This window comes from Garra rufa, chromosome 12 (genome assembly GCF_049309525.1).
Source record: "Garra rufa chromosome 12, GarRuf1.0, whole genome shotgun sequence".
NCBI classification, from domain to species: domain Eukaryota; kingdom Metazoa; phylum Chordata; class Actinopteri; order Cypriniformes; family Cyprinidae; genus Garra; species Garra rufa.
The window spans coordinates 12,746,495-12,761,166 of record NC_133372.1 but is presented as its reverse complement, the minus strand read 5'-3'; the positions used below and the strand labels follow the sequence as shown (position 1 = coordinate 12,761,166).

The following is a 14,672-nucleotide window of genomic DNA, read 5'->3' as shown; positions in this document are numbered from 1 at the left end:
AATATGTCACGAAAGGTACATGGCGGTGTTTTGCGTCTTGAAGAAAAGTTTACAAAGGTACGTTTTTGCCATGAGATCAGGCTGGATGTAATGCAAAATTTCTCTAAATCTGTTTTGATGAGTAAAAAAACTAATTTCCATTCTGGATGGTCTGAGCGTTAATACATTTATTCAAAAAATGTAATTTCAGGCAGAACTATTCCTTTAATTTGGAGTCATTTTTTGTGATTTCTGTCTTTCAAACAAAAAGGACAATATTTCACATTTCTGTAATAGCTGCAATTCTGTAAAATGACACAACATAAAACTACAGTGGCATGTCTGCGCCGATAGCCTTGTGGCCAGCGCGCCGACATACAGCGCCGTTGCGCTCCGGGCGTCCCGTCTTCGAATCCCGACTCAAGGACCTTTCCCAATCCCGCCCCCCATCTCTCTCCCTCTTCGCTTCCTGTCATGTCTGATCTGTCCTATCATAATAAAGGCAAAAATGCCAAAAAATAAATCTTAAAAAAAAAAAAATACCTACAGTGGCATGAATTAAGATGAAAGATCAATTATATAATCAAAGAAGATTTAAAGCAGTTGAGTAATGCTTTCATAAGCATGAGGTTAGCAGCTTGTCACATTTTTATTGGGATAAGTTGTCAGATATGCTTTATGTCTAAATGCATTCCAATTACAGTTTGGTCTGCTGGCAAAAACAGTGGCTTGATAGTTGGTAGATAGTGTGTGTGACCTTTAATATTTTTGATGTTTCATGAATTGTTGTACATTCTAAATTTACCTGAAACGCCATTAAATAGCCAGTAATAGCTTTTAAATGGCAGGTATCAATTGTGATAACAGCCCACACTGTCAGAAAAAAAAAAAACGTGCAAAATTAGGAAACCTTAGGAAGTACCTCAGCATGTCACTGATGTAGTACCCTTAAAGAAGACAGATTAAGTCTCTTTTTACTAGGAAAAGGCCAAATAAATTTTACCGAACAATGATGTGACACGATCAAATAGAGGTGCGCACTAATGCAGCAAACATGTCGGCAGTGTGGAAGCATTTGAAACTGTCAGAGAAAGACGCAAAAATCATTACAAGCACCGACAGCACGAGACTGTTTAGTATCGCATCACATGTCTTTCATCAGAGGAGAAGGGTGTGGTTGTTGCTGGTTACTGTATGATGATTGAAATCACAAAATGGCCTTAAACCATTAGTAAATAAACTACAGAACGTTATGTTGTCTAATACACGCATGAATTGAATTTATTCTGACAGCGCTGCATGAGCTCCTTAGCCAGATTTCAAAGTCCAAAGTGCGAGGGAAATCTGCGTGATGAGAATCATTCAAGAATCTGCTGCTTTAGTAAAAAGTAGTACTGAAGTCTTCTTGCGGCTTTCCGCCAAAATCATTAGTCAACATTCATAAATGTTAGTATTGTAATTTTACTGTTGTTCTGTAAGTTAAAATAAAAATGTAACACAAAAATAATGATAACAATCATTACAACAGCTCTATTAATACATTTATTATGACATTCTCTTTTGCTCAGCAAGGCTGCATTTATTTGTACAATAAAAACAAATGCCTGATTCAAGAAGGGGGTCTTAAAAATGGCCAAAGAATATTATTTTTACTAACTTATTAATTTTAAAGTTAAATTGCACTTTGTTGGTTGTGTATAATGTCTATTAGAATGATAAAAATGTTCAGTTGTTTTGTAATTGATTTTTTTTTTCTTTGAAAAGCAAGGCAAAACTGTAAAAAGGAAATTTAATTTATGCAATGGGGGAAAAAATGGGCAAAATACATGGGGGAAAAAAAAAACACAAAAAATCGTTTTCTGTAATCGGCCTTCGGCCCAGTGTGTAATTTTGTTCAACTTCAGCTAAGAATTTTCATTTCGGTGCATCCCTACTTTTTACAATATGTAGTGTAAGTCTTAGGTGTCCAGAATGTGTCTGTGAAACTTCAGCTCAAACTTACGGTGGCCGACAGAGGCCAACGTGCTGCAAACAAGAAAACACATGCAAACAGAAAAAACGACAACAAATTAAGAAAACATCTTCATCAGTTTGACAACACAGGCGCTGCAAATCCTCGCAACGCAAACACAAATACGGAAACGCGCTGCAAATTCTCACAACACAACCAAACTCAGAAACGCGCTGCGAACACACGGAGGCGCTGCGAACACACAAACGCGCTGCATATAGCACGGTCCACAACGGAAATGTTTCAAGGGGACCTCAAAAAGTGACGAACTCATCTGGGACCTGATTATTTTTTCAGTGGCTGTTGGTCAGAGCAGAGGTGTTATCGGTGAACTATCGCCTTTTAGTGATAGTATAGTATCACTTAAAGGTGATAGTGATATAAATAATCAGGTAATATAGTGATATAAATAATCAGGTCCCAGATGAGTTCGTCACTTTTTGAGGTCCCCCTGAAACATTTCCGTTGTGGACCGTGCTATATGCAGCGCGTTTGTTAGTTTGCAGCGCCCTCGTGTGTTCGCAGCGCGTTTCTGAGTTTGGTTGTGTTGTGAGAATTTGCAGCGCGTTTCCGCATTTGTGTTTGCGTTGCGAGGATTTGCAGCGCCTGTGTTGTCAAACTGATGAAGATGTTTTCTTTATTTGTTGTCGTTTTTTTCTGTTTGCATGTGTTTTCTTGTTTGCAGCGCGTTGGCCTCTGTCGGCCACCGTACAAACTATCCCACAGATCATTTATAATATCATTTTGAAAATGGCCGTTTTGAGTGGAAGCAGAAACACACTGTCTCTTTAAATGCAAATAAGCTGCTGCGCCCCGCCCCTCTTTTCCAGAATAGAGACAGAGCGCATTTAGGCCACGTCCTTAAACGCTTGTTTTTTAGGTCGACAGCTTATAAAAACCTAGTTCTGTGTTTTTTCGGCTTGTTTACTGTTCAACTTGTCACATAGAGGCTTTTAGACATTATGTTCTGATTTTTGTTATAAGTCAGAAATGACAAGGAGGCAGCTTCCCGCAATACAAAGTCAATGGAGAGCGTTGGATTGTTTTACCCCCCGGTGGGCGTGGTTTTCAGATCTCTCTGCCTTTACAGCTCATACCTCAGATACTCTGCTAAAAAACATGTTTGGTTTTGATTATCATGTATATCGCGCTGAAATCATGTGTTTTAAACCATATTAGTTTAGACTTCTGATACAGGGTTTTCTGAGTGCACACATCCAAAGTGCACACTGCATGTGAGTACTAAACTAAGTTCTCTTTCATGTCTTATTGTTAGTTTATGTTAAAAACACACAACAGTCAGTTATGTCTGTGTAGGAGAATATCTGTGGCAGCAGGGTAATATACAGTAAATAAATCAATAAATCCACTGCTTTTATGTCTCCTCTGAGGGACTCTAAATAGTGTACTGTGCTTGTCTGTGCAGCCAACGACAGAACAGTTAGCATGCTTTGCTTAAACTTTTGCTGTGGTTTTGGAACTAGTACACAGTTGTCTCTTACGAAAACAAAATGGCAGCGTCGTGGGTGGTAATGTGCAGTTTAAGCGCCGGTACTATTATAATAAGATCCCCTTACCACGTCAAGGAGGAACAAAATCTGACAGAAAAAGGCTTACCAAAATAAAGTTAGTGGGTTGTCCTTTTTCACATTTTCTGGGTTGGTATATTCACCGGGGACTGATTATAGCACTCAAACATGGAAAAAGTCAGATTTTCATGATATGTTATCTTTAGAAGGACAGCTTTGTAACTTACCTACTCCTAAAAGGTGTTATTAGTACCTTAGAGTACTAAAATACATGATTACGTTACTAGAATGAACCTTTTAGGGATAAAAGGGTACAAAGATATGCCTTTGAAAAATACTCCCTCAGCGACAAGCTGTTGTAGACCTAAAGGTACAATTTTTTTTTACACATTTTTGTACCTCTGCACTGCTATTATAGCATGTTGTCACTTAAAGATGTGTTCAGCGAACTGTATCTTTCTTCTTGGACAATCACAGTGGAAATAGCTTTTTTGTAGCTGAAAATGTAAGGTGTGTTCCGATACAGAAATGGACTCTGGAGTAACAAGTGTGACAACTAATCCCAGCCTCCTCTATATGAATCTCACAATGTGGCAGGAGGAAGATTTAGACATTAATACATTAATTTCTTTCAAGCAACTTCAAGGCCAAGGAGTCTCAGAGGAACAGCCCAGAGCCATCCATTGCCCTCAGAGATAAACATGACAGCTGTGCCAGCATTCACATCTGTCAAATTATTTACATCTTTTCACATTACACTGCAAAAATGCATGTCTCAAATATAGCAAAAATATTCCTGATAGTAAGCAAAAACAGAATGTGTTAGGAAAAAAATTACTTGGAACTAACATAATTATAGCTGCTAGGAATATTAATGAAATTTGAATATTAAGCAATTTTAGTGCAGACTGTATTAAAATTGCTTCCTCAAAAGAGTTAATAACCCTGATTTAAACTCAAATAATCTCAAATAACTACACAAAAGCACTTGCACTTGTCTGACCCTTGACTTTTATTTTTTATCTAAAAACAATTAAAATATATATATTCAATTCAACCTAAAATGCATTTAGGAGATATATTTTCTTAGTAGATGTGTTTCCAGGGAATCAAACATTTGACCTCTGCATTGTTAACAGTATGTTCTGCCAGCTGAGCTGAAGAGATGCTGGTAATGACATGGTGAATTAAAACTATAATGTGTAATTAAAGCATTGTTTGATATGAGACCACACAAGACTGCATTTCAGAGGAGTGTACGTAATCCAGCCAAATTTGAAATGATTTCTATCAAGTGTTCCATTATTATGATCCATTAATTTTTTTCTTAGTTCAAGTAACATTTATTCATCCCATTAGCATTTTTATATTGATTTTAGGATTTTTAACAACAACATTTAGGTACCCTTATTTCAAGAAACAAAGCATTTTTGCTTTTAAAGCTATTGAACCTTTTATTTTTGTTTTTCACTAATTTCCTGAAGCAAGAATGTTCACTTATCTATAACTGTCACTGCTTGGAAAAAGTAGCTAATGTAAAACTTGTTGAAAGCAATTTAAAAATCACTCAGACATAGATCAGGGTTATTTATCTAGCTAAAATATATTCAAAATACAATCCCTGAAGTATGAATATCTTATGCAAATTATAATTAGCAAATAAATGCATATTGTTTCAAGAATATGTTGATATTTTCGTGAATAAAAAAGACAAATAATAGATTATTTTGCCGTGTGGAGAGCTTCCAGTTACTTATCCCTGTCATGCAAATGACATCTTAAAGTGTTCTTTCTCCGATTTTCAATTTCAAACTTTATGGCTTTTTCTCAAACTAGTTTCCCAATGTATCTACACAAAAAATAAAATAATAAATAGTAAATAATGAGATTGAAGATTGTTTTGACACAAATTTGCCTGACGCTAAGATTGTGGTGTCAGACAGTTTCGATTAAATGCAGTCTGTACACTTCTCTGTAAGCCTGTGTGACAGAACAGTTTCAACATTTAAATAGGATGTAAATAAGATAAAACATCTCAAATATGTGCCTTTTGAACAGTATTATTTATTGAATTATTGTAGTATTAGTGACTGCTTTTTTGTTACATTTTATCAGATCCCTGATAAGGCAGTTATTGCTACTAAATTGTGCCTGCTGTTAAATTAGGGTTATTATAATTATGTAGAACTAAAGCCTATTTAGTTTCTTCAAATAAAATCAACATTAACTGAAATTAAATAAAATACAATCTGTTTTATTTCAGCAAGTTGGCCAAGAAACTAATTTTCATTTAGTTTAAAGGGATAGTTCACCCAAAAATGAAAATTACCCTCAAGTCATCCTAGGTGTATATGACTTCCTTCTTTCAGATGAATACAATTGGAGTTATATTAAAAAATGTGCTGCCTCTTTCAAGCTTTATAATGGCAGTGAATGGGTGTTGAGATTTTGAAGTCCAATAGTGCATCCATTCACCATAAAAAGTACTCCACACGGGTTCAGGAGATTAATAAAGGCCTTGCAATAAATCAAAGTGTTTGTGTAAGAAAAATGTCCATATTTAAACATTTATAAACGTAATCTCTAGCTTCTGCTAACTGATGTAGGATGTATTTGTAGCGGAAGCTCCGGTGAGAATACAGTAGCTAAGGTTTGTTTACAGCAAAGGAAAACCTTATATCGAAATCCCCCGATATTTTTCTTTACAAATCTTCGTTTTGTACATCTGATTAGTGACTGGTGTTTTGTTTTGCCTTCTCACATATACACGCTAGAGATTACATTTTATAGTTTTAAATATGGATATTTTTCTTACATAAACGCATCGATTCACCTCAGAAGCCCTTTATTAAACAACTGGAGATGTGTGGAGTACTTTTTATGATGGATGGATACCCTTTATTGGGCTTCAAAATCTCCACAGCCATTTATTTCCATTATAAAGCTTGGAAGAGCCAGGACAGCTTGATTGACAGGCAGTCTGACCAATCATAATGCCAAATCTGCCATTCTGTCCAAAAAACAATTCGGACAAGAGAGTAGATTAACTTCGGTGGACTTAAAGGAACACTCCACTTTTTTTGGATATAGGCTCATTCTCCAACTTTCCCCGAGTTAATAAGTTCCTTGACTATTACATCGGAATGGGAGTGTAGTTCCTAGTCTTATTGGCCTAGAAAATCACAACTTTACATCTTCTGCCGGTATTAGTACACGATATAACTACAGAAGAGTCAAGTTTTAAATAGGACAAATATCAAAACTCGTTGGTCATTTTTGAACGTGATGCTATTGGTCTAATAGGATTCAATGATCTATGCTAAGCTATGCTAAAAGTGATATCACCAGAAAAGGAAAACGGCTGAATGGATTTCAAAACGGTAAAACTTAACTTATTAACTCGGGGGGAGTTGGAGAATGAGCCTATTTCCAAAAAAAGTGGAGTGTTCCTTTAAACTTGAGAAATTGTGTGCATTGACGTTTTTCCACGGTTGAAAAATATGTTCTGATGTTAATTCATGTTTTTTTCGTGCTTTAAAGGAGTAGTTCACTTCCAGAACAAAAATGTACTCACACTCTTGTCATCCAAGATTGTAAAGAGATAGTTTTTTTAGGAAAACATTTCAGGATTTCTCTCCATATAATGGACTTCTATGGTGCCCCCGAGTTTGAACTTCCAAAATGCAGCTTAAATGCAGCTCTAAATGATCTCAGCCTAGGAATAAGGGTCTTATTTAGCAAACCGATCGGTTATTTTCTGAAAAATGTAAACAATTTATAAATTTTTTAACCTCAAACGCTCATCTTGTCTACCTCTGCGTGAACTCTTTGTATTCCAGTTTATGACAGTTAGGGTATATTGAAAAAACTCCCATCTCATTTTCTCCTCCAACTTCAAAATTGTCCTACATCGCTGTTTTACCTTTTTGTAAAGGGTGTTTGACCTTCTTTGCATGTTTACTTTGTAAACACTGGGTCGATGTTTCTGCAGCAATGTAGGATGATTTTGAAGTTGGAGGAAAAAATTAGATGCAAATTTTAAAAAAATAACCAATTGTTTCACTAGATGAGACCCTTCTTCCTTGGCTAGGATCGTTTATAGCCCTTTGAAGTTGCAACTGCATTTCAAACTATGGGGCACCATAGAAGTCCATTATATGGAAAGAATTGTGTTGTTGTCAGTTTCCTCTTTTTTTGCAATGTATTGTTCACTGCCTGAGAACATGTGTTGTATGAAAGCAACATTTTTGTCGGACATAGCAACAGTAATATTTTTGTGTGCTTTAAAGTAGTAGTTTACTTCCAGAACAAAAATTTACAGATAATGTACTCACCCCCTTGTCATCCAAGATGTTCATGTCTTTCTTTCTTCAGTCGTAAAGTAATTGGTTTTTGAGGAAAACATTTCAGGATTTCTCTCCATATAGTGGACTTCTATGGTGCCCACGAGTTTCAAAATGCAGTTTAAATGCAGCTTAAAAGCGCTCTAAATGACCCCAGCCGAGAAAGAAGAGTCTTATCTAGCGAAATGATCGGTTATTTCCTAAAAAAAAAAATACAATTTATATATTTTTTAACCTCAACCACTCGTCTTGTCTAGCACTGTGTTTAGTTTGTATATAGATATAACAGTGTCTCAAATAACACTGAGACAGATTGAATTGTGAGTAAGTAGCATTGAATATTAACTATTTATCCTTGGAAGAAAAATGTATTGGCATTACTCATTGACTTTTTATTTTTAGTACTTGGCCTGTGGTTTCAGGCCAATTCCAGTTTTATTTCTTATGCTTTCAGCAGTGCGAGTAAACAGGGCAGCTCGGCGCAACCATCCCAAGGGGCCTCAGCAAATCAAAAGGGAGGCACTGCTTCATCCCCTCAGGACCACACACTGTGTGTCAGCGAGATACAGGAGAGAATTGGGCCCAGCTGCATGGTCAATTACCGTTCAGAGCAGCCAGATAGTAGAGTTTACAGTTATCTCACACCACAGAGAGAGAGACAACAAGAGAGAAAGGGAGAGTGTGAGATAGGGAGTCGTGATGATAATGATGGTTAGTGCTATAGGTGTGTTAGGAAGAGACACTAAAATGGACAGGAGGGAATGTGGAGCGAGTAGGGGAAAATGACGGAGAGGGAGTGAGTGAAAAAGAGAAAGACAGAGATGACAGAAACAGGTCAGGCAGAGCACCTCTGTGGCAATGGAACCGAACACTTGATGACGGTCACCATAGAAACAGATTATCCCTCTTGGAAATATAAATTGTTCTCATAACTGTCAGATGTTGAAGTGTAGCGGTACCATTTTTTTTTCTGGTGGAAGCTAATGTGCGCGAACGTTCCTCCCAAACGCAGAAATGAAATTTGTCGTAATGGAAGAATATGGAATGGTTATGTAAGCCGAAATCGCAGTGAGCCAGACCAGATTTCAACTCCAGCAGAGACCTTACCTTCCCCTCTCCCAGCAAACAGCAGAAAGCCTGTTAAATATTTCATAAGATGAATAATATTATGTTATACTGCTAAGCCCAGGATTTGTCAGCTCGGAAAGCAGGGATTTTTTTTTTACTGTAGTAAGGGAGGATAACGTGCCTGTGTTTGTGTGTGTGAGAGTGTGTAGGTGTGCAATGGTCGTAGGCGGCAGCGTGAGAAAAAAAAGAACGATCTTGATTTTCAAAAATGTATAATGTATGTTTTGTCTTGCTGGGGTTTTATATTTAGGTCGGAGGTTTATTATAATGTGCACTCGGCAACCGTCTCTTTTTTAGAACACGTCTGCTTCTTTCTGACGGGAGAACGGCACAGAGGTCCCAACGCTTTCTAAGCACCTTCATCCAGCTGCTCAAATCCCTGTATAGAACAAAGTCCTCAACAGTATCTCTCTTGCAAACATCTCAAATCTCCTCTCTTTTGGCCTCTACTGCACTGAGGCACAGAGGTAGACAAAGAAACACACTCCTACAAAGAGACATGAAGATGCGGATGCTAGTTTTTTTAGAAGACCATCTTCTTGTGTCATCAAGAGTACTTGGTGTTGCTTTTCAGTGGGCAATTATCTTATCTTACATTCTTTGCTATTGACTGATGTAGAACACTGTGTATCAAATCCATGGCTTGTTAGGGGGTTCATAAAATGAGCTCTTTATAGTGGAGGCTTTGCACACTTTAATTAAGGAGGGATGTTCGCTGGTGTGGGTGATACACAGATCTAATGAATTTCCCACAGATAAAGCTCTTGTTTTCATGCAACCAAATGGACCGTGAACAGACGTTCCCGTGGGTGTTGCTCAACAGTAAATGCTCTCGTGTGTGTGTGTGTACGCACACTCTGTCAGTAATGCATCTATTAGTTTTAGTCACCCAAGCATTGTTGCATAGTACACTCCGCTGAAACATATTTGCTGTTGCAGAAAGCTTGATGCAGATTTTTATTAATAACCTGCACCGTCATCTTTGTTAATTAAATTCATTTGTTTCTTGTATCATCCTAGGTATGACATGCCAGGCTCGTACTTCATACACGGAGGACGAGGTTCTATGGGGTCACCGATTCTTCCCGGTAATTTCTCTGGAGGAGGGTTTCTTCAAGGTCGACTATTCACAGTTTCATGGCACATTTGAGGTTCCAACACCTCCGCACAGCGTTAAAGAACAGGAGGAGAGTTTGCTCCTGTCCTCGCCTCTGACGGCGCCCTCTCTGTGCCACAGCGCAGGTGGGGTGACGGAGGGCAGCAGCACTCTTGAAGGTCTGGAGCTTCAAAGCGATGCTGAAACTGGCTCCATTAATATAGCAACTCCCATGCCAACCACTAAACTGCCGGCCAAACTTCAGAAGCTTACGGGACGGGAGGTCCCCATCCGGGACGGAATGCCTCGCAAGCTTCTGCGCATGAGTTCAGAGATCACCTACAACCTGGGTGACCTGCCAGTCAAACTCCAGCGAATCAGCTCGGCCCCAGGCGTGGCTGAAGAGAGGCTTCAGCCAATCAGTTCTATGCTGTGCCCTAATGAGGACAGACTGGCTCCCAAGCTGGGCTTGGTGGGCGGGGCTGAACCCATCAGCCAATCAGTGACAGATCTGCCGCCGAAACTGCAAAGGTTGGCTGGAGGGGTCGGGGTGGGCGGAATCGGAGGACGCATGGATGGCCACCTGCCTCCCAAACTGAGAAAAATGAATTCGGAGAGGTTCACAGGCTTGAGTTTAAGATAAACTGACTGATATGTATACACCACGTTTTGCCCATTTACCTCCTTGGAAATTGAGTAAAAATGGACAATCTATACTTATAGCAATTTATATATGGATAAAATATTAGATTAATGCTAATCCTCTGCACAATCTGGCATGTTTTTACCACAAACAGCATGAAAGGAGAATTCATTTTCAGCAGTGCAGATAATATAATAATATTTAACACTATTTAATGAATATTCAGTATATCTCTTTTATATTAGCCTAATAGCCAAACTTGTTTTGAGGGCTTGCCTATATTATGTACATCTCAAACTATCAATATGATTATCAGAATGCAATGATAACCCATGGTAACTAATGTTTCTAAAGAAGCCAATGGCTATAACCTGAGTTCGCCATTTGTTTTTTTTAATCGGCGGATTGGTTATTGTGGTTCACAATAACACACTGAGAGATTAGTTACTGTGGTCTTTAGACTTCATGGGCGCTGTGCATTTATGGAAAGCAACAAATTTTCGAATGAACCGACTCAGGTTTTGTTCTTGTTTTTTAAATCTATTGCATGATCTATCATTTCATAGTCAAGCCAGATTATCTCACGTCAAAGAATAAGCCTTAAATATAACGAGCCAAATGTAAAATACCAAACATTGTTCGTTTTTAAAGCTTTTATGAGCTATTTGTGGAAGAATAAGGCTTTCTCCTACCTGATCTCATGACGAAAACGTACCTGTGGGAACTTTGTCACAAGCCGCGAAATACATACCAATAAGTACATATCACTGCAGTTTCCAGAAATTAACACTGGAGGTGGTAAAACGGAAAGCACTTGTTATCGTTTTTGTTCACAGTTATGATTACAAATCCATATGTTTAGCTTTCCGAACGTAGCAAGCTTGCTTAGGTAGCTTAGCCGGCACGGAATTGGACTTAGGATGCAGAATCCTTGGGTACGAATCCTGTAAAAAACATGACGCACGATGAACGCTGAAAGATGAGAGATCGAAAAACAAGCTAAAACGGAATGCTTGCGATTGCATTTTTCACAATCACTTTTGTTCATACTATCGGGTAGGTTTAGGTGTTGTGCGAAAACGAAGCGAAACGAAAACTCTCTTAGCGCCACTCAGTGGACATTTTGCATTGAATATGTCAGAAACGTAAATGGTGGTACGTATTTCGTGTCTTGTAAAAACGTTCCCATAGGTACGTTTTTGTCATGAGATATGGTTGACTTTCTCACAGTATTTCACATTTGGCTCTGACTTTATATATGATGTTTTGTCAATGATTGTTTCCTGCTGTTCTCCGTTTCGAAGTTTAAACTTAGTTGAAATGTTCAAATATTTTCCTGACCTGAATGACTTGAGTATTGCGATGGGTATGACGGATAAATGTGGGGGGAAAGCCATCAAAGACAGAAAAGAGCACAATGGATGTGTATATCTGTTTTAATATCCTTTATAGATAAGACCTTGTCAACATTGTTATGGCTTTGTTTAACTCTTGTGTTTTGAAAACCGAAGCAATAAGATTATAAATTGCAGTGGAACATCTGACTGGAACAATCTCGTATCTTATGTTAATGTTAAATGGTTTTAGTTTTCGAATTGTGTTTCTATCAATACATTTTATTCTACTTCTGACAAATATTAGAATGGCAGATTGGTTTATAATACTGTAATAAATGTGCTGTGATGTGTAACAAGTCTATTATGAAAGGAAACTACTGAAGGATAAACCTCCACCTGATCCATCATCACCAAATAAGTCCAAAATGAATCAAAGCGATGGGTGGACTTGCCCATGTTCGACACATATAAGCTCCTTGGTATTGGCAGAGGTCTTTCCCACAAATAAAGCAGTTTGATCTGGTTTGACCCAGCTGTGTGGATGACTGGCAGCTTGCTGCCCGATGCTGCTCTTTGGTTAGATTGCTTCAAATACCCTGAGAATTCTATTCTATTTCTATGAAAGAACATTCATTTTCTGTGCAGAGAAAGCTTAAAAAAAAAAGTTCCAAGTGCTTTTAATCATCACTGCAGTTATGTAATAACAAGACAGTTTACCACATGCTAAATAGATGTTAAGATAATAGATGCATTTTTTTTAAAAAGTACTCTTTAGTGCTGGGGGTATATCGAGTTTGTATGAGATATTGATATTAGTACTGTCAAATCAATTAATCACATCCAAAATATATATATATTTAAGAAATAAATGTAACATATTTATATATAATCTAAATTTATATATAATATAAATCATATATGTGACCCTGGACCACAAAACCAGTCATAAGGGTAAATTTTGGCATTTATGCATCTTTGTTAGGATAGAACAATATTTGGATGAGATACAACTATTTAAATATCTGGAATCTGAGGGTGCCAAAAAAAATCTAAATATTGAGAAAATCACCTTTAAAGTTGTCCAAATAAAGCAATGAATATTACTAATCAAAAATTAAGTTGTGATATATTTACGGTAGGAAATTTACGGAATTGGAACATGATCTTTACTTAATATCGTAATGATTTTTGGCATAAAAGAAAAATGTATCATTTTGACCCATACAATGTATGTTTGGCTATTGCTACAAATATACCCATGATACTTAAGACTGGTTTTGTGGTCCAGGGTCACATATAAATATAAATTTATATATGTGTAAATATATTAGGGGTGGGCATAGATATTTTTTTTTAATCTAGATTAATCTAGATTAAATCTTGGAATTAATCTAGATTAAAATGGCTAATTTGAATTCTGATGAAGGCATTCAGAATATGTGTGCTACCCAAATAATGACTAAAAGTAAGTCTTCGAGAACGGGCCAGGTGGCGCATTAGATCAGGCGCTCTCCTGTTTCCAAAATGCATCACAAACTGCATTTACAACATAATTACCTATACAAACTTGTGTAACCAAGTACTTCTGCGCAAAAGGCTGCACAACGTGCGCGTTGCCGTTAAATACACAGACGCGCACGGGCATGGATTTCTGCGTGCATAGTCTTCCATTAAACTGCGTTGCTTTTAGAAGCGTCAATTCAGTTGTTGCATATAGTTTAATGTCTTTATTTCGGGATTATCCAAGTAAATTATAACTCAAACTTGAGATTTTACTGGGGCACAGCAGATTTTCACTGGGGCACGTGCCCCAGTAAAAAGGGTCTAGCAACGCACCTGCCCTGAAGCGGCTTCATAGCTGCATCCATGTTTGCACGTCTCATTTGATGTGGTAATTTCACAGAAGTTGAAGACTCGTTCTCGCCCCCTACAGTGCAATTCGACTAGGTATACGTCATCCGCGCTAAAATATCAAGGTGAAAGTCATCATATCTTGCGTAGTTTAGACCCAGCTCCCAACCCAACTTTGAGAATAGATTAACGGCGATATTTTTTTTATCGCCCGATAAGAGTCTCACGTTAACACAGCACGTTAACGCCGATAACGGCCCACCACTAATATATATATATATATATATATATACACACACACATACACAGCACATGCACGTTTATTAGAAAAACACAAACTTTTATTTTGGATGTGATTAATCAATTTGACGGCACTTATATATGTATGTTTGTGTTTATATATATATATATATATATATATATAAAAATATAAATATATATATATATATATATATATATATGTATATATTTCTGATAAGCGATATGATATGAGGCAATACTGTTTATATCAATATACAGTAGTTTAATATTTGAAAAATAGAGCCGGACACAGTGAACTGCTGCGGGGCAAGTGCATAATTCAATTTGTCCTAAACATGAGACATGCTTTATATAATGGGTTTAAAATAACTCGTAAGATATAGTTAACACATATAGTTTAAAGTGGCTCGCCCCACAGCAAGGCTGTCTGTGCTGCTAACAGCTACTTTGGCTGTTTAATGCGTTTAAGATGTGCTGTTTTCCTCAGTGCATAA

At 37.4% G+C, this 14,672-nt stretch overlaps 1 protein-coding gene across 1 annotated transcript in view; it reads left to right on the top strand.

The window, feature by feature from the left end:
* The window catches only part of kcnj3b (potassium inwardly rectifying channel subfamily J member 3b), an 18,573-nt gene extending 5,261 nt beyond the window's left edge, over positions 1-13,312 (top strand). Inside the window, exon 3 of the mRNA XM_073851823.1 lies at positions 10,011-13,312. Coding sequence (XP_073707924.1) covers positions 10,011-10,729 — 719 coding nt within the window. The 3' untranslated portion in view covers positions 10,730-13,312. The remainder of the gene's footprint in view (positions 1-10,010) is intronic.
* Positions 13,313-14,672: the final 1,360 nt, after the last annotated feature.